Source organism: Ornithodoros turicata, chromosome 9 (assembly GCF_037126465.1).
Source record: "Ornithodoros turicata isolate Travis chromosome 9, ASM3712646v1, whole genome shotgun sequence".
Classification (NCBI taxonomy): Eukaryota; Metazoa; Arthropoda; class Arachnida; order Ixodida; family Argasidae; genus Ornithodoros; species Ornithodoros turicata.
Window position 1 is genome coordinate 27,924,250 of NC_088209.1, and position 20,526 is coordinate 27,944,775.

A 20,526-nucleotide genomic window follows, 5' to 3' on the forward strand; every position below is an offset into this window, starting at 1 on the left:
GCGTGGGGGGAAAGTAGGGGGACAAGAACAAAGTCCAGTTCGCAGTCGTCTATTGGGCGAGCATGCATAGAGATAAGCCTTCCTTTCTACCCTGGTTCCCTTTTTTTCTTTCGGCGAAGCGCCACGGAATTGGAAATCCTTATAGTCGAGAAGGGTGCACAAAGTATAAATGAAATCCTCCTCCATCGTATATGCATGAAGATTCCCGTCTGCAAGTGCATGCCAATAACATGAACAACCCACCCACACAAAAGGACGAAGGGGACGATAGCGGGGAAACATAAAATATGGGGGGAGGGCATCCCATACGTTTCAGAGTGGGCTTCGTAGCGTCGCTGAAGCTAATCTTGGATTCTCGCAATCTGAATTCACTGCGTATGCAGCCTCCGGTTGTAAAATACGACTGTGTCACGCGAAAATTCATTTCATGGCAACTCTGTCTGCGTCTCAGGTGGCATCGCGTCCCAACTTACGGATCGTGTTCTTTATCTGTCTCTACGTATTTTCTTCTTTTTAAAAGTAACCTTTCCTTTCAGTTTCGGCAACTTATTTTTCTTTCTTTTTTTTCTTTTTTTTTTTAAATACGCCTACTCCGCGTCTTGGTGCATTTCGTTGTAAGCGGAATATTGAGTGGCCGTGACAGGAGCGCCGGTCAGACGGGTCGAATTGTGAACGCGATTCCCAGAAATTTTAAAGCTTTCGCGTAGTCGTTGCCATTTTCGTGGAATCATTTCGAAGTTGTCGGAGATCATCTCCGGTTTGTGCAGCACTTCATATTCGCTTTCGCCAGCTGTAATACCGGACCACGGTATAACGGAAATTATGATTGAGGACGGAATTCGTTATCTTTTCAGCATCAGGGGCTCAGGAATCAGAACTAATTATGCAGGTATTACGTTTATTGATGCGTAGAGCGCTTCCCACGGATAATATAGCTGGTTTGGCTTTGCGTCACATTTTGGATAATAAGCGGCCAAAAGTGCAGGCCGTTTTATGAGTACAAACTACAGGCGCGAGCTCATCACCTGCCGTAATGTAAAAATTCAATTTGATATATTTATTTATAGTTGGGGGTTTACGTCACGAGACAACTGAGATCATGAGCGACGCAACAGAGGTCGGTCTGTGAATTGCTTTTGCCCACCAGAGGGTTCTTTAACGTGCGATGAAAGCTCATCACACGACACCCCGTATGTAACGTCCCTCGCGGAAGAGGGCGCGTCTAAGCAACTTGTACCCTGCCACTAAGTTGCTGGCGTCATCGGCCGGGTTGGAACCCGCGATCTCGGGATCAGAAGGCGAACACGCTACCGACTGAGCCACGAATTCAATTTGATACGACGAACGATTTGCAATAAAATAAAAGTGCCCAGTAGTGAGAAACAGTAATGACTTGAACCCGACGGGCGAAGCTCTCATATACTCCACTTCATTTTAAACTAGAGACAACAACAACAATTATATTTTGACGATGAAGTGGGGAGGTTTTCCACTCTAGGAGTGGAACGCTACCCCATAGCTAGAGTGTCTAATATGAGTGATGACGATGATGATCGGAGTGGCGATGGCCATCTTGATCGTGATGGTCGGAATATCCGAGGGCGCTGTCGGGGTCAAAATGAGTCCTTTAGGCCAGTCGTCTAAAAAAAAAGAAAAAACTGCATGATGTAAGGCCGCCCTGGAGTGGACCGCGGTGTCCCAAGAACCGAGGATGCAGGACAAGTTGAAGGGGCGGCTGCCAAGGGCGGCACGCTGTGATTGCAGTGTACGCCTCTCGTTCATATAAGTCCGACAGCGGAGGAGTATGTTACGTTAAACTAGAGAATGCTTAATGTATAACTCAGAAACCGAAAAGAGGGTAGTCTAACGAAGAATGGCAAATATCATCACGCTAAAGTGCTGGCATGCCTGTCAACAGCCGCGATGTCCCGTAAAAAAATTAACATAGAAATCGTGCGATAAAGACAAAATACTGTAGATATACTGTGCGTACAATGAGTTGAATTTATGAAATTAAAATACATTTTCGAAATTTTTGTGCAACTCTGGAGACCTAATTCCTGCAATTCACATATCGAATATCGCAGCTACGCCTATAGTCCCGAAACTTTTTCTTTCTCTCTCTCTCTCTCTCTCTCTCTTGTTTTTTAATAACAAGCCGGCTCTTTGCCTGACTGACATCGCATTTTCTTTTCTTTTAATAAACATATCCCCCGCCCCCCACCCCCTTCCCCGCCTCCGAAACGAAAATCCTGAACGATGAACAGCGAGGTGCGTGCAGGAGAAAAATCGATATTACCCTTGAAACGCCGTGCAGCAAAAAGAGGATCGTGTGGATGACGCGCGGACGAACTTGAAGCTATATACAACAACAACAACAACAAATAAGTGATGATGACGAAGTGGTGAAGCTATATACAGTCGAAAAGAATGTTGCTATTCCCTCTATACAGCAACACTGTTCGAAACGTTTATTTCGCTGACATAGGATTGCTGAAGACGGGAGCATGATTCGTACAACACAATGAGTTATGCATGCCGTGGGGAGAGAGATTTAAATGCATTCTCTGCCCCAGTATGTTTCTTTCTTGACTCTGCAGCTGCGTATGTCTTCCAGCACGTTGTTCCGTTTTTTTTTTTTTTTTCGAAAAGACGTTAATGTTTGTTAATACATTTTCTCAGGTGTTCTCGTTACGAGCCTTGGGAGTGCATCGGAAGAAACATCGTTTCGTGGAAGTTCCCGGCTGCTTTCCGTCTGTTTTGTCCAGAAATGAGTTGCGGAAATTGAACTATCTATTATTCACGTGCCCATTCGCGCAGATTGTAATATCGCTGTTTGTGGGAAGGAGCTTAGGGCGGCGCAGGTGTACACGCTAAGAAGAAGAAAAAGTAGTAAGGAGTAGTGGAGTCAACTGATGAGCAACTACAGTTTCTAGTCCTTTAGGTCGCAGTTACTCCCCACGTTAGTCCCCTGACCATGAAATTTACTCCTCAGCATTGCAAATGGTCCCTAGAAGCTCTGTGTAAACGTCTTTGCATATGGTCCTGAAAGGGACTAATGGCTGTGGCAATTTACATCTAATCCCCAAAATGACTAAAGTTGCTCCCTTTTTTTTTCTTCTTTTCTTCGAGTTTACTTGATTTCGGGTACTTTAACTTTCGTTGTGAAACAGTGCGAGAACAGATATAGTACAGACAGACACAATACAATAAATACTGGCTGGCGATGACTTGTAACCTCCCCCATGTTTCCTTTCACCGATAGAGTGGGGGGGGGGGAGGATTCTGGGTGTTCGAACCACTCCCCGAAACCGTACCAGTGGTAGGGCATTTGGGAGAGGGAAACGAGGGGGAAATCCTCCTCTCCCATGTAAAGTCCCCATATAACCCCTCCCGAAATATTTCTCGGGCTACGCGATTAAAAACTGGTCTGGACACTGGTCACAAGTGATGGCCAGTAGTTAACTACATGTAGTTAAGCTACTAGTTAAACTGCCTGATTGTAGTTAAAAAGTAGTTATCAACTACTTGCAGAAATGTAGTGGCAACTACTAAGTAAACTACTATTTTAAGTAGTTAAGTACAGTAGTTAGGTTACAGAAGGCGCCAACTACTTCCGATTTTGCCGCAAGCTTTACGGCAGGATTGTGCTTCCGACTTTTAGCTTGACCTACTTGTTGGATAAGAACGGAGGTGCAGAGCAATTGTGTCGTGCATGTGTACTAAATCTTCACTTTTAATGCTTGTCTAGTGAAGCCTCATTCTGCAAATAATTCTGCAACTTAGTTTATCGCGTAGGCACAGAAAGAATCCCGCCGCAAGCTTTGTATTTGACGATCGTAGCAATGGCTTGAGCCAAAGTTTATTATTGCTTGTGATTCATATTTAGGTGTCCAAGAACACTACAAGGGATTGGTGTTGGTGGACAACGTTAAGTAGTTAAAGATGTAGTTAATCTACATTGCAGTAGTTAAAAAAGTAGTTTTAACTACTCCCCTGAGAAGTAGTTGAACTGCTAGTTAAACTACTGTAGATGTAGTTAGTGGCCATCTCTGCTGGTCACAACGGTACAGCGCAATTAAACCTTTCAAGACATAGGCGCTGCGGCCACCTTTTAAGACTCAAGGCTCACAATATCTTAAGAGAGTGATTAGCGTCCTGATTTCACATCCACCCAGTGCTCTGAAGCACAGCTGGCTGCACCGAAGCTGCCAACGTCTCAATTTTTTTCTTCTCTCCCACCCTCTCTACCTAAAACTAAATTAAATTGAAAGCCATCGTATATATCCGTTCTTGGTTGATAAGGAGCTCAAGTGACACACGTGTCTTCAGTGGCTGTGTCCTCCTATTTTATTTCAAGAACTTCTAGACTCTCCCCCAAAGAGCCAGGCACAGTATTATCGCGAATGGAGGAAACAGAAGTACGTCTGCTAAAGCCATATTACCTCCCCGGGAGAAACTTCCAAGCTCCAGCTTCCCCTGTCACGAGACGGCGACATGGCGTGCTTCAAGATTGACCGCTGCTACGCTTTCTTGCTTTTTTTCCTGCCCGTTATCGCGCGTGGTGGGTGATCTTTTTAAACGGACTTTCACGGGTGTCCTTTCGCTGTTCTGTGTCTCGCTCAGACTTCCTGGTAGCTTTTCTTGCTGTTCAAGTCAGGTCGCTTGCCTCGCCTCGCTGACAGAGTTTTTGTAGGATAAGTGACCGCCTAGCTGAGGTGGAGAGGGCTAAGTTAGTTTCAAACAATAGTCGATTTCTTTATGGGAAGGTACACCCGTTTATAAGAATTTCCAGTGTTAGTGCGTCTTGACTGTGGACATCGCTGTCGGATAAAAGGTTCTTCATGTAACACATATCAGTGGAGACAAATAAAAAGCTTCCGTGCAAACATGATAGTAATATACAGTTGTGGAAAAAAAAAAAAAAACATGGTATCACGGTATAGTATGCTAACGTATTTCGCGAGCACATACCGTCTAGACAAGTGCCCTCCAGCAAGTCAGAACCAAACGCGCAACTGCACCTTTTCATATTTTCAGCTTTCAGCGGCCCACGCACTAAGAGGTTCCAGTCTAACACGTCTATACACGCCATTAGTCATTAAATTAGATTACGCCTTAAGTACACTATAGCAAATTATTTATCTGCGCTACCACCGCATGTTACCCTAGAGCAAGACGTTATTGTAAAAACACTGTATTGTATTGTAGTGTCAAGTTCAGGAAACTGTCTGATCCAGGATGGTAGCCAGAAACATATTTCGGGGGCGGGGGGGGGGGGGGGATTTCCTCTTATTTCCCTCTCCCAAATGCAATACCAAAGGTACGATTTCGGGGGGTGACCACCCTAACCCCACCTGTCTGACCCCTATGACGGTGACATTACGAACATGCAGATAGCGCTCAAACACCGTTACCATGAAAACAGGGCACATGTTTGATGACTCACCGTCGTTCAACCCGTTTTGTTTTCTCATTAATATTCCTTCATATAATTATATTGCCATACGAAGAGCAATGCACGTTACTAACATCGTTAAAGCGAACCAGAAGCAATTAGTGAGAGTATATCGTACGTCATCTCCGCGTACGTAAGGGACAGTGTGGGTGTTCTGCACAATGCGCAAAGCTCTGTTTATGTCTTGCGCGCGTGCGCAGAACCACCAACGCTATACCACTGTGTGCGCAACGTCGATAGCGTACGATATACTAAAACTCACTATTGCCGTGAAACGAAGCCTACGTCCACAGAGCTTGAGCCTGAGCCCCAGTTCGTACGTTGATTGGCCCACTGAGGAGACATAACTTAGGAGACATGACAGTTAGGCCAATCCTGAACAACGAGCTCTCGACCAACTACGGTATAGCGATTACGGTAAAATTTTTGGAAATGTGTCTCCATGTAAGGTGCGGCTGCTGAAGGTGTGTGTAGCTGCTCCGTCGTGTGTGGTGTGACACTTTTGCGTTCGTCCTCGTCTTATTTGGCGCTTTTGTTATGAATGCGTAGCTGCAGTGGGGCTGGCACTAACTGCATACGGGTGATGAAGGGACCGGTAGTGCTATTTGAGTCGCACACGGCAACTTATTCATGCTTTCTCTTTTACGGTCTTTCTCCTTGGCGAGTTAGGACGTATTGCGACCTAAAACAGGCAACAACGAAGATGCAGAACTTGAGAAGAACAATGTGGCTACCCTGTTAGGGGGGAATTCAAACCGCTCGCTGTTGAAAGAAAAGAGAAAGTGCTCCCCTGAGACTATACAGCCTTTCGTTGTGCTCCATGCCGTGCTCTTTTCCCGTCTCCTTCTTTACTCCTTTTGCTTTCTCTCTCTTTTCTTTCTATGCCTGGGACATGAATATACGCTGGCCCTTCTCGTACGGTGTTATATCTCGACTTTCGTTCCTTTTCTTCGACGCGGGTTTCCATTCTGCCCGCTCGTTTTGTGGATCTTTAAAGTATCATGAAACGTATAGTCTTATTGTGTGCTCTCCTGTTTATTGTGTTTGTACTGCTGCGTTAATTGCCATACGGTGACGACTTCCGTTCATTGTTCCTTCCTCGCAGCAACTGTACCCGATCATCCATCCAGTGACATGTACTTGGAAAAGTACACTGAGACTATAAACGAAACGGTGTTAAACAATGTTATACATCCTACACGCATTCATGAACTTTCTTAATACACTTATAAATATGAAATTCATATCGTCTGGGATAGCTGGTACCACTATGATGTTATTACTGTGAAGGAAGATGAAGTTGATATTCATTTTGCCATAACGTCATGGAGTATGTATAATGTAATGCTATGTATGTAATGTAATGTAATGTACAACATGCATAGACGTTTCCATCGCCTTTTAGCACTGTATTCCCATATCTGATAATGCCTCTCTTTGTATTACTGCAATGTCTATCTCTGAGCGCTCGTGCGCACACAGCATTTTTGCCACCCAGCATGCATATTTCTTGTTGCTTTGCGTGCATTTCAGTAAAAAAAAAATACCCGAGAAATGTTTAAAACTAATAAAATGCAAAAACAAAGTGTAAATTAAAGAATGCCTAGAATTTACACAAAGGGAGAGAATACACACGAAAAAAACGAAAAAAAACGAAATTTAAATTCTTGAAAATGTTCGCGCAATTTCATAGTTTGTTCGGGTCTTTACGTATTTTTTGCAAAACATATTAGGCAGTTTTATCACACGTACCGTTGGTAAGGTTATCGTGCCTATCGGAGCCAATCGCAGTCGTGTGTGACTCAAAATCTTATCCACATCTTGGTTCCGGTTGATACGGTTCGACGCAAGCCATGTTATCAACGGTTTCCTAAAACATCATATGGTTTGGGCCAAGTAACGTGAAAACCGCGGGTTCCCGGTTTGGTGGCGCAGCGCACAGCGCCGGGAAGCTATCGTAGTACGCCTTTACATTCCGAGATGGCGCTGTAGTCCAAGTTTACGAGCGCCCTGCCGCGGCCACGGAGAAGACTAGCCTAAAATGTGCTGTCTTGCCTGCGGGATATTAGATGGCGCTGGTGTAGCTTGTTCTCTCTCTTTCTCTCTCTTTTCTTCCCCCGAGCGTGGAATTGAGAGTCCGTGTGAGCGTGTGTGTATCGGTCAACAACACGAGGTTAGCGTTCGAATCAACGTGACACGTAGTCATCGCAAGGGGCTCAAAACACTCTCACCCCCAAAATTTTTCCGACACGAATACGTTTTCGTATCGGAAAACTACATTATACATTTTCGAGCAACATGCCGCCACAGAGGGCAGGCGGATCACTCGGAAATAGCTCGCCACCACCACCACCAACCCGAATACATTTTATAAGACATCACGGTAGCGTATACGGAATCACCCTCGTACGGAATTCCGACATCCTGTGAAATGAAAATCTTGGAGAAATCCCCTGGTGGTCGCCTTGTAAAGTACGAGTCACCCTGTTGCTTCTCGGACCGTCCTGAGCCAAACTGAACACCGCATTCCCTTTTACTTCACCGCTTTCATAACCATGATATGCATGCCAGCAAGTAATACTACATTTGAACCGAGTTACAGCGAAACAATGTAACCGCTTTAGGAGTAGCAGAACAAGTCGGGAGACGAGTTCAATTTCTCCTTGTTTTTTTTTTTTTTTCTTACAAACTTACAAACACAATGTAACCGCTCTTGAAATGGTAGCGGAAAATTTCCTACTGTACAACTCAGCTACTGAGTGATTAGTTCCATCTGGTCTATAATTGTTTCTGGAGCATGTGGCTGTTACTAACGTGTGCATGACGTCATTAGTAAGATCTATTACGTTGGTTCGTAAAGGACATGTGTATTACGCGCATGGATTACGCCAGATGCTACGATGTAGTTCCTTCTGAAACTTGGAATAGAATGTGGGTGTCGAGGTTAGTGAGTAGTACGCGAAGAGGGGAGGGGAAGGGGACGAGTAGAATGAGTAGAGGAATGAGTAGGAATGAGGTATGAGTAGAGGAATGAGTAAAACGCGAATCAGTTGAAAAGCACAGTGTCGATGCGCAGCTATGATCTCTTCACACTCACAGCCCTTGCCCCTTATGGAACGATATCACGTTAGTTTCAGGTCTTTGAAGTAATTCCTGCCCCGTACTTATTAACACATATTCGGAAAACAGGTGTTGTGTACGGACACACCGGTACAGTATAGTGGCACACTTGTTGCACGGATACACTAAAGAAAACAATAAGCTGTGTGATCATTCAGTTGCGTCTCATTGGTCACGATGAACGTCATCATACAACAGTTAACAACACAATACGTCTTAGTAATTCTTAGTACTGTTTTTTTTTTTTTTTTTCTAACAGAGTCCTCGAAATATTTTTACTATAGGGATGGGCCAAATCCAATGCCGAATCCGCGAATCCTCGAATCCTAGGCACAGATTCGAGATTTGGCAATCCGAATTCCAGTGCCCAAAGCGGCGAATCGAATCTTTCGAATCCAGCAACCACGTTTGTTTGTTTCTTTTTAAAATTGATTGACCGGCGGGCCCCGCTCCCATTAATTTAAAGGTTTCACTTGTGTTTTCTTGTTTGCTTGTTTGTTTGTTTACATTGCTCTGAACTGAAAGAGTTCAGGCAGGAACTCGTACATTACAAGCTTAAAGGTAACACGATTTTGCTTTTGATTGTTCCTTAGTTTTATGGCAAGAATTCAGATTCGAGAATTTACGTATTTCCTGTAGTCGACGAACAACGTGTTAAATAAATTACATTTAAGAAGAAGTATACGGGTATGTTTTCTCCTGAAAGTGAACTATTATTTAATTTGTTTTTCATTAAACAAATATATCGAATTCTGCTTCGAAACACTTTTCAGGAGAAGTGTTTTTTTTATTTTATTTTTTTGCTTTTTAAACTCTTTTTTTAAGAAATGATTCGAAAGATTCGAGAATCGTAAGATTCGTAGATTCGCATAACCTTCCTTGGATTCGGGTTCGGAAAATTCTGGATTCGCCCCATCTCTAATTTTTACCGTTTCCTGCCCAACAGTTCTGACCCTTTAATTTCTTGTCCAGCTACTCGCTGGTTTGGATTTCATTGACGGGAAGGAATGTACGACTAATTATTCATTCGTTGTCTCGACGCGACGCATCAGTTTATATAAACTGCATAGCTGTAACCCTACCGCGACGCCTGAGCCAGCATTTGTGAGTGCTGACATACGAGATTGACGTTCAGACAACAGCGCTCACACAAAGGCGATCAGCTCCTCTATGAATGATGCACGAGTGCCTTATTTGAAAGCGGAGTGCGTCAATTGGTAAGCAGGTACAGCTGTGAGCGACAGCCCAAATGGAGCTCTAATCTGATTGGAGCGAGCAAAGGATGTTGTGTGTGGGACGAAGAGGAAACGGATCTGACGGAACTGTTGATAACTCCTCGCCGATTGGGGTCACGCGGGTTCATGAAACTGATGAACGGGGCTGCAGAAAGAGAAAGTTGCACAGGTGAACCACCCCTTATAGAGCTGTTGTAGCGAAGTTTGCAAACGGCGCCATTTCGTGCCCAAGCGGCCACGGGTCCAAACAGTAGCGAGTTTCATCAGTGGGTTCTGCATGGTGTTTCAAGCGGCATGGCGGCAAGGAAAGCTACAAAACCTGTAGGAAGCCCACAGAAGAAGCGGTGCATCTTGCGTAGTGCGAACAACTCGAGACCACGTATTTGAAAGGGCCGCGTCGTCTGCTAAACTACCGCGCGTTCCATATTTTGGGTCGCTGATATTGCTGCTCCCTCGCGCCACCTGGCCCGCAGACCCAGGGCTATGGGACGCGACTGTTCAGCATTTTACTGTTCCTTATCGGAGCACTGTTGTCGTCTGGCAGAATAGTGGGCTTTAGTGCATCGTATACGCTATCGCCCTTGAGTATACGTAAGGGATAGCGAGAGGGTTCTGCGCACTGCGCGAAGCTCTCTTCGTGATTTCCGCGTGCGCAGAACCACCAACGCTATCTCTTACGTACGCAAAGGCGATAGCGTACGGTACACTAAAACTCTCTAATAACGCCCCTTACCATACTGCAGCCAACTTCAAAATTTGGCGACGGGAGATATAGGCTGTCCGTCTTGTACAGCACTATACTGTATCTACCATCCAGAAATACGTAGTGCATAGGCTTTAGATCTCCGTCACTTGCCTGCGACGTTTTCGACTGACTTCGCTTTGTACGAGGCTTTGAGTTTCCCCTTTTCTTTCCTTGTTATATACGTCCAGGGACCAGGATCGAACGCCGACGATTTCTGGAACATCTTCAACCGGCTGAAAAAAAGAAAGGGAGGGTTAAGGCGAGCGAACGTGATTACACAGCAATCCGCTGCTCGATCGAAACTCGCGCGATATCGATTTCTGCTTGCTGTATTCTACCAGCGAAATGTAACCAAATAGGATTTCATGCGCGCACTTGAAACTGATGAACGGTTCCGTTCTGAGAGAGATCGAAGTCGTGAGACGAGAAAGAAATTTATATTTTACGTGTTTTATTCCGATATTGTAAAAGAAAGTTCGTAGGCGCAGTATTCTGTGTGACACTACCGAAAAGAAAACAGAAAAAGAAAATCCAGAATATCCTATTGCTGGATTCGCTGTCTAAAGTCGTTATTTCGATTTGATTTATTGTACACTAATCACGACACAATTTACAAAAGATGTAAATACCCTGTTGAAGTCTCATCCCCCCCCCCCCCCCCCCCCTATAGTGAGCGCGAAAGAGGTAACCCACGATAGAGTAAGAAGCATTTGGTTTTTCTTTTCAACAATGAGGAACTTATTACGCTTTTTTTATTTCCGACGTCAGATAAATAAAGTAATAGTAGATTCACGCAACAGCAGACAAATTAATGACGATAATGCTGATGGTTACAGATTTACACGTAAGGTGGTGTGTCAGCCTATTTCTGTGGCGACATCCTGCTCGTATACCGCGGAGTGGGACTGCGGATGATTTCGACCACCTGAAGTTGTCTTGACGTGCGCCGGAAATCTCCGACACACGGCGCCGGAAGCAATGTTCACCTCCCCCACATTGCTATATACCGTCCTTGGCCGGGATCGAACCCGCGATCTTGAGCAGACTGACAGACGACAGACTGTCCCACTTACATCACAAACGACGTCGCAACCCCCGTGACCTCGCTTGAGCGAGACTCATTCCAGAATGAGGAATGAGCCTGCCTCGAACGAGATGTTTTGTACAGTATGTTGGCCGTCGTAGCCCCAGCAGTTTTGTCCCCCCCCCCTCCCCCAAGTTAATTTCACGTTCGGCGCCGTTATTTCTGATTTGTGATGCAGGATACAGGCACGATGATAAACTGTACAGCTCTTCCGATTAAAAAGAAATTGCGTGTGAACGTGACGGGTGATACATGGTTAGGCCCGCAGCCAGGGGTGACTGATTCTGGCGAAAGGGAGCATTGAAAGAAAATGAAAATGACTTCCCTGCCGCCGCACTTGAAGGGCCAGCAGGTAAAATTACTTAGAATTCTCGCGAGAGTCATCATTTTCGCTATCGATCTCGCTTTCACGTTCGTCCCATCTTTCGCCACGGAAAAATTGCATCGAGGAAACGCAGCAGCATTATTAATAGAAGTCTCGTTACGGGTTCGTGTCCCGGCAGCTTCTACGAAATATCAAGGTTATTGGAGCATGGAGTCCGGTGTGAGGAGAGGTCGTGTGGTGCTTGCCGCTTCGAATGCTTCCGCAAGTGAAATCGTTTAGCGACTCCCACTGTTTCGTTGAAATTGTACTCTTCGCCGCATTTGGTCGCACTTGGGAAGTACCATACGCACTACATTATGTCAGGCAAGCTGCGCACTACTCAATGTTTGATCTCAGCGGAAGGCATAAGCTGTTGCCAGCGAAATGCAGCATACGCGATTGTAAAGTGGAAACATATATCAGTTCATATATAAGTTGTAGTTGATATCAGTGAAACCGTACATACACCACTGCAAGGGCGTGTCAAACGGTGTAGCTGTGTCTATTTTCAGGGGAACTTTTCCGCAGTATTAGTAAGCAATTTTACCAGAATTTCATTACACGGAAGGGAATTTTCCGAATTGAACTTTGCCAAATTCACGTTTGAAATTTGAACGTTCTTTTCTTCATAAAATACGTTGGCTTCACTGAACTTGACAAAAAATAAAAAAAGAAAAGTCGGATGTTATTACACCTATATACGGGCTGACCATCGTCAGCACATGAAACGAAACTTGTCTGGGTCCTGTTGTTTCTCTTCGTGTTGTATCAACGCCAGTGTATTTTATAAATATAAAATTATCAAATTATCAAAATTATCAAAAATTGTCAACTGAAAATATCAAATCAAACGACGAGAATGTCTCTCCTGGTTTTCGGTCTATCTTGCTCAACTTTTTTGTAACCAGAGTCCCTACTGTAAGTTCTATTCGTTACTTTCAATTCGTAGCTTTCTATTTTTGCGTGTACAACATCGTGTCAGATGTAACGAATATTGGAAACGACCAGGCAGCGAGGCGAAGTAATTGCGTTAATGGTCGTTGACTCCCACTTGACGTCTCGTTCGCAGCGGCTGACGCGAGCGAAATATGCCACTGCGCGGCGGCATCCTCAATGATGGTAACAGGCGCTGCTCAATTATTCATGGGGAGGTCGTACAGGGTGTGGCCTCTCCAGGGAAGGTCCCGAGCGAATGTCTTCCCTCCGCGATAAGCTGAGTTCTGTGATAGCACCTGCGAATACTGGGTGATTTAATATTTGATACTCGGGAGAATGCATAAGTCATCCATTTATCTACTGTACAGTTGACATGTTGTGTGGTGACTTTCTGCGGTGGATGTTCTGAGCTTGGCGAGTGTATACAGTGTGTGGCTAGAACTTAATTCCTACTGCTTTTCTCTCGTGTCGTTTACTCTGAAATCTATACGTTGTTGCTTATACGCGGGAAACTTTGTTTTATGTTGTTGTTGTTGGTGGTGGTGGTGTATACCCTCGTCAGCCATTATATTAGTCTTCTTATACTATTGGTAATAATATTACTATGTTACTACAACTAGTAGTACTATACTAGTACTAGTAGTACTATATTAATGTGAGTTTTACTTCAAGTACGGCTTGCTGTCGTCATCTCTTCTTCTTATGGCGAGTTTCAGAAAAACGTATACACGTTTCACGTTTCCGAAAACATGATATCGCTTGATTCCTTTGGAGTGGCAGACGTCACGTCGCCGATATCTGATTTCCAGACAACAATACGGAGTTTGAATCGGAGGGCACTTGTTTACGATCCTCTAAAACACACTAGATGACGGAAAAACGCATGTATCAACAAAAACATCCTTTTTGTGTTGCCAGGTGCTGTCGACCTGATTAATTGTTCAGAAAGTTGTCCGATTATAACCGACCTCCAAGCGCAACGGCACCAGCCAGCTGTCGCTGACCCCACGCAGTGGTGAGCTAGAGAGTTTTCCGGACGAAAAAGTTCACTCTCTGTCCGCGAGGAGGTCCGCAGTCGCTCGTCGTGCATGGTGCGCGTGCGCACGCGCCATCAATCCCCCGAAGTTGTGTTGTTGTCTGGAGCAAAACGCGGGGAGCCTCCTGTGGGCTGTGTAGTGGCGTAGTGTGTGGCTGTGGTGTTTGCGACTTCGCGTTTGTGTCCCCTTGCTGAGTGCCTCAGTGATGTATTATCTACGACACAAGGAGATAGTACCAGGAATTACATTGCGTGGCTCCACCTGAACGACAAACTTTGAGAATGTGTGTTCAGAGACGCTGGCCCTCGTTGAAATGGCACGCGTTTTCTGTTTGTTCTTGTATTATAGTTTGGCTCTGAATTAGGACCTTCGTTCATGTGGTTTCACTTCAGCATGTCCTTACCGTCCTGTTGATCTTTATAGCTTTTGATGTGGTTAGGAAGTCATACGGTGAACACAGGGTTTGCATCGAGATACACAGTGATACGCTTCGTATCTGTGATCAGTGATCGAGACCAGTGATACGCAGTTATCTGCAGATGGGGAATACCGTCCATTCGGTCGCAGCAGCTTCCAGCTTAGGTCTTACGCGAAATCCATCATAGCATAAACCCACGGAAGAGTGTTGTATGGGAAGTCTTTGAACTTTACTATAGCTACAATAACGTTGTTTGGTGTAACGCGTGAAGCAGCTGTTTTGTAACTATACGAGTATTAAACGAGTAGGAAATAGAGCAACGCAGCGACCCCTTCTATGTCGTTCAGTGGAGTACACCTGTGCAAAGGGCTTCTACTGTGCCAGCTTAAGTGACCCACAATATTGCTCCTTATTTTAGCAACTCCGTTGTTAGTCGCTTCCTGGTGAGAGTGAACTGTGGTCGCATTGTGCACCTCGTAGGGCTGGACGCCAAATTATATCCACTGGCCCAGCATTCGTTCCAGCGTTTTCAACCTGTGCGATCGCGCAGCCGCTGTTTTCCCAACGTGCCTTGTCGCACTTCTTGATCTTTATCGTGTTAGCAGCAGGTTCACGTGCCTTATCAGAGGTTTTCGATCATCATAGATAACCTGGGGATTTCTGTCAGTCGCTAGCGCGCGAGCTGTGTTGACGTTGGTCAGTAGCTGGTATATTATACGCGACGTTTTGGTGTTTGGAAAGTGCCTGTTCGCAGTTTCGTCCTGTCCGGTCGTCCGCGTCCTTGTACCCCACTCCCCGCATTTCACGCTGCCATTATTCGACACTAAAGTTCCATGGCTAGGCTCACTGGGATCTCTTGCCACTTCTGGAGGAGTGCCGAATATGGCCGAGGACCAGACAGAAAGCAGGCTGGGATGCTGATTATTTGTTTTGTGTGGTCTGCCATTGCATCGAAGAACGTGAAAGTAGTGCCAATTCCTGTGTGAGAGAACAGCGTCAGATTGCTTCGTCGTCGTGTTATCTGTTTGATGGTGTTCGCTGACTTTGGATTAGTGTGGATTATGGCCAACCGTGGATATACCTCCGTGGGAACAGCGAAGAAAGCTCCCATGGTGCCCAAACAGAAAAGTATGGACGATGTCTTGTCGGAGCTGCAGGGAAACTCGATGTTTCTCAGGTACAGAGCTTTTATTTTGTAACCAAACCGTTAAAAGTGGTTATGTGCACTTTATTGATAGAATAATCCATTAGATAGTTGTCACCGATTGAAAAATCGTGAGATATTCTGTCGCCGATTGAGTTTGAGTGACAGGCAAAAGAAAAGAGGGAAAATTTGAGATCGTAAACCGTCACCACTGGTTGAGCTCTTTCGCTCATATGGGTGCAAAGTTTCAGCTTGATATCTTGATTGTGGTCGTGCGCAATATGGACAGCAGATAGTATTGTTTTAGACGGGTATTCCACGGCGATTCATTCACAACATCTGTTCGTTATCGTAGACGGGCTGGGAGGGAAAACACACAGCGACTATTGTTTATTCATATCAAATGGGATTCTCCAGGGTATAGGAAAGTGTATGCGCTTCACATTGCAATAGAGGGATATGGCTCATTGCATGGAAACAAGATGTCGACAGTGAACAAGGAGCACCTATTCGAGGTTAACGACTCATTCTTAAAGGGCCACTAAAGTGAAGAAATTTCTCAACGCGGACAAATTTCTCAAAGCGTTACAATACGGAGACGCCTCCTATTGGTCTCCTCAAACGATCCCCCGCGTTGATTGGACAGGCCGTTTGAGGTGGACCAGTGAGAGCACTCTCCGCATTGTCGGCCTCCTTGAGAGGGAAACAGAAAGCGCCAATTGCGTTTCTTTCTTTTTTTTTTCCTATCTATCAGAAATGACGAAGAACGCGACGGACGAATTCCGTTCCGTTTCTTTTGTGTTGGTGTAACGGCAGTTTTCATCCAGCGAGGAGAAATGTTTGAAGTTCAGTGCCCCTTCAAGGTTCTCTAGGAGCTTCGTTTTACGTTGTCAGGAAATGAGGGATTCTCGGAACACGATGGTTTTCCTTTCGCACGTTCGGCAGATTCTGACGAATGGAATGCATACCTGCGTCATTCTGTAACATCAGGTTATCTTTCGAAGGAAGTTCTTTCACAAGGACATACACAATGAATGGAGCTGCATCCTTTGACTGGAACGTAAGAAATCCCGTAGAACCGCATGAACTAATGACGTGGAGCTATGGACCGAAACGCCGGCCGCTGTGATGACCGTAAAAAATATTGTCGTAACCTTAATTTGTTTCACTTTGATTGGCCGATATGTGTAATCACTCTTCGTATGTGGGTTTTCCGACAGACACTCCAGACGAATGTCGGCACAGTTCCACCTGAAGTCAGCCCAGGACGCATACTAACCCCCCCTCCTTCCTGCTGTCCGTCTGTCCACGTCTTGTACTCCGCTCATAGCCGCAGTTGATTCGCGGCGCTAATAATACGGAATAAAGAAATCTCTTCCCATGTAAACAATCCACCGAGGGCTTACGACATGCGCAGTCACGAATAATCCGGTCATGCAGAACGTTCTGTCATCACATATTTCGACGAAGCAAGGTTTGACGCGCAGCAGTACCGGGGCGCCCCCTACAATCGTAAACAATGTTATCCAGCGTTGGCACAGTGTATGCCGCGCGCATATTCACAGCACGGTTCGTAAAACTTGTTGGCAAACCCAGGTATCTGAAACAGGGCAGGTAACTTTCGCTTGGAAGTGGTCGCACATACGCACTTAATGTCGTTTGAGAAAAAAAGAAAGAGAAAGAAAGATGCAACCGTGACAGTGTTGCAACGTGCATGATGCATTGCACTCAATGTTTTTTTTTTTCTTTTTAGAGAGATGTGACGAATCGAGAATTTTCCGAATCCGAATCCAAGGAAGGTTCTGCGAATCTCGAATCTTTCGAATCCTTTCTTAAACACGAGGTTAAAAAGCCACAAAAAAATACACTTCTACTGAAAATGTTTTGAAGCAGAATTTGAGATCTTTATTTTATGAAAAACAAATTAAATAATACTTCACTTTCAGGAGAAAACATACCCTTGTACTTATTCTTAAACGTAATTTATTTAACATGTTGTTCATCGACTCAAGGAAGTACATAAACTCTGGAGTCTCAATTCTTTCCATAAAACTAGGAAACGATCAAAAGCAAACCCATGTTGCTTGTAACGTAAGAGTTCCTGCATGAACTCTTTCAGTCCAGGGCAATGTAAACAAACAAACAAACAAACAAGAGAACACAGTTGATAGTTTTAAATTAATGCACATTTTTGTCCAGAAACACCAGCATTCTCTAGACCCTATCCTAGGCCTAGACCCAGACCTAGACCCTATTCTAGAGCTAGACCCTGAGCTCACCCGCTCACGGTCTAGCCTACTGCGTTCTTGATCAGCTATATGACACTCGGATATGCTGCGATTTTGGCCCGCCCTGGGTCCCCGCCAGCCAATCAGGCTTTCAGCGTCCGGAGGCCCCAGTTTGAAAAAGAAACGAACAAACGTGGTTGGCGGATTCGAAATATTCGATTCGCCGTCTTGGGCACTGTGATTCGGATTCCCGAATCCGTGCCTAGGATTCGCGGATTCGGTTGACCCATCCCTACTTTTTTCCCCCACAGAGTTAAAGCACACAATATAAATACAGTCAAACTCCTTTATAGCGAACACCTTTTTAACGAAAATACCACTACAGCAAATTTTTTTGCGGTCCCGCTGGAGCCCTATAAGTCCAATAATGGACATCCTTTTTAACGAAAATACCTTTACTGCAATTTTTTTTTGCTGTCCCCTGAGTTTCGTTGTAAAGGAGTTTGACTGTAATATATATCTCTTGTGACTTCCTATTCATTCGAGTTGCTTCAGCCCATTACGCTAGCTGGTGCAGCACTCTCTCTGTTGTCTTTTCCTTACCTTATTTAGACTTCATGTCGTTTTTCATGAATACTTGGACTCGCAGGATGTTTTGCCTGAATGGATCCTTTGGAAGGTAATGAGCTGTGTTAGCTGCCTACACCCGACACTATTAATAGCAGCCTTGCCGCTACTGAAGCTTCGTTTTAATAACGCGGTTCTCGCCGTCAGCACCGTAGGTTGTAAGTCCACCCCGTTCAACAGCTGTGCGCAGTGGCTTCAGTAATATGCCCAGACAATCAGATGAACATACGGCTTCTTGTACAAGGAAGGAAGCGGACACGAGTGTGTATCATACGTATATCGTGTATGTCATGTATCATGTATCACGAGTGTTTCATACACAGTGTATGAAGCACTCTGATGCAACGCTTACATTGCACGAAAATGCGCCAAAGTGTACGATAAGGTACGGTGTTGGGGCGCAACTTGAGGCCGGTTACATTGTGGTATGTCTGTCTGCATGGTGTCCTTCTAAAACATTTTAGTGACATTATTTATTAAAATGGCCAGCAACGTGACGGAGAAGTTGCAGCGTTTGTTCGATGGTTATAGATCCGAGGCTATGCTAATGACTGGAAGATTCTAGGTTCGAATCCTTTCAGCGGCTGTGCTGTAACGAACGCGAAGAGACACGGACGAAACACGACTTGCATCTTCTCGCAGTGCTGTCTAAGGTTTTTCCTGGGTCTTCTGGTAGTCTTTTCGAGTCCAGCACAGTTCCCCCTGCAGACATACTAATCTTCCCGGGAGGACATACTAACCCCCACTTCTGTCTTCCACTCCTTCCATTGTCTTCTACCTGTCCACACTCTGTGCACTGCGTACAACCACAGCTGCTTCGCTGTGCTAATGCCTTTCTGGTACTCTGGTCACGATCCACTATAACGGGTGCTGTCCGTAGTGGAATGATTAGTCGGAAGTATACGAATATTCGAAACTGAATATGTCTGCCACGCTCGTCCACCAAATCGCATGTATCGATCCGGCTGTTTGAGTCATCTAGCATTGTGTACCAAAGTTAGGTTGCCGTAGGAAAGCAGTAATGAAAGCGAGAATATTCTCGTCGCATGATGTTCTATATTTTATTTGTTTATTGATAATGCTGACAGTCTATTGATGGTCTAAGCATGTCACCGTACAAGAACAATGTCAAAACTGGATGAGAGTGTAAAGATAGCTTCACACAAATTCAAGGTTACAACAGGAATGCAAGAGAAGAGCCCCAGGCAGCACAATGTACTGAAAGTCGAGTGCGATAGGGGTGGACGGTATGTGTCTTATCAATGTTCTTTAGTCTCATGAGTCTGTTCAAGGCCTTCCACGTACCCGTCCATCCCTATTACATTCGACTTTCAGTACACTGTGCTGCTTGAGGTGTTACAACTGTACAAAAGAACAAGATAAAAAGTCTAGGCAGGTATGTGCGAGATAGCAGTGAGGAACGAGTGGATGTCAGGTGAGCAAACTATGGCTGATGAAAGCGTTTTCATTCAGCTGCGGTATACGATAAGCGAACGGGAACTGGTAGATAAATATATATATATTTAAATATATATATATATATTTATTATATGACCATACCTAAATAGGGTGTCCAAGCTACGTGCACCCAAGTCTTCAAAAAAGAAAAAAGAAAAGAAACAGAGGAGGAGAGGGTGTATCATAACTTCATCAAGAGGTCGAGTTTTCCGTCTACAATCACCTCAGCCGCTGGCAGTCTTTCAACATGGGGCGGACAGTGGAGACGCGCGCTGTTGCTTAGGGCGTTTATATTTATTCGCTCGGAGGCGCTTCGAGCCGTTTATTTGCTATGAGTCCGAGCGCCTCCCAGCGAATAAACATAAACGCCCTAGGAGACAGATACGAGAGATCCCGTGGTGACGTCACCTGCTGTTGGAGAAACCGAAACTATGGAGTTTTGAGAGTTCTTTCGAAAATTCGTGCGATGACGTGATGTTCACTGGCAGCATTTTGTGTTTTGCGTACCGCGTGTTTGAGCGAGATTGATTTATAGGTTGTAATCAAATGAAATAAAATCATTTCGATAACAGCGGCTTCATATATGCACCGCGAGCGGAGGCAGGCGCGCTTTTGTAGGTCAGACGTACAGAGCAACGGGGTCTCCATTAGTAGAGATATGGCCGACGAAGC

General features: G+C 45.0%; 1 protein-coding gene across 10 annotated transcripts in view; it reads left to right on the plus strand.

The window, feature by feature from the left end:
• Positions 1-20,526, plus strand: part of LOC135368501 (rap guanine nucleotide exchange factor 2-like) — a 167,132-nt gene that overhangs the window by 76,795 nt on the left and 69,811 nt on the right. The window contains exon 1 of one of the 10 annotated variants that reach the window (XM_064601840.1): positions 14,073-15,574. The exons of the other annotated variants lie outside the window; for them this stretch is intronic. Within the exon in view, the coding sequence (XP_064457910.1) occupies positions 15,426-15,574 (149 nt within the window). The 5' untranslated portion in view covers positions 14,073-15,425. Of the gene's footprint in view, positions 1-14,072; positions 15,575-20,526 lie in introns of those variants that run through there. 10 annotated transcript variants of the gene reach the window in all.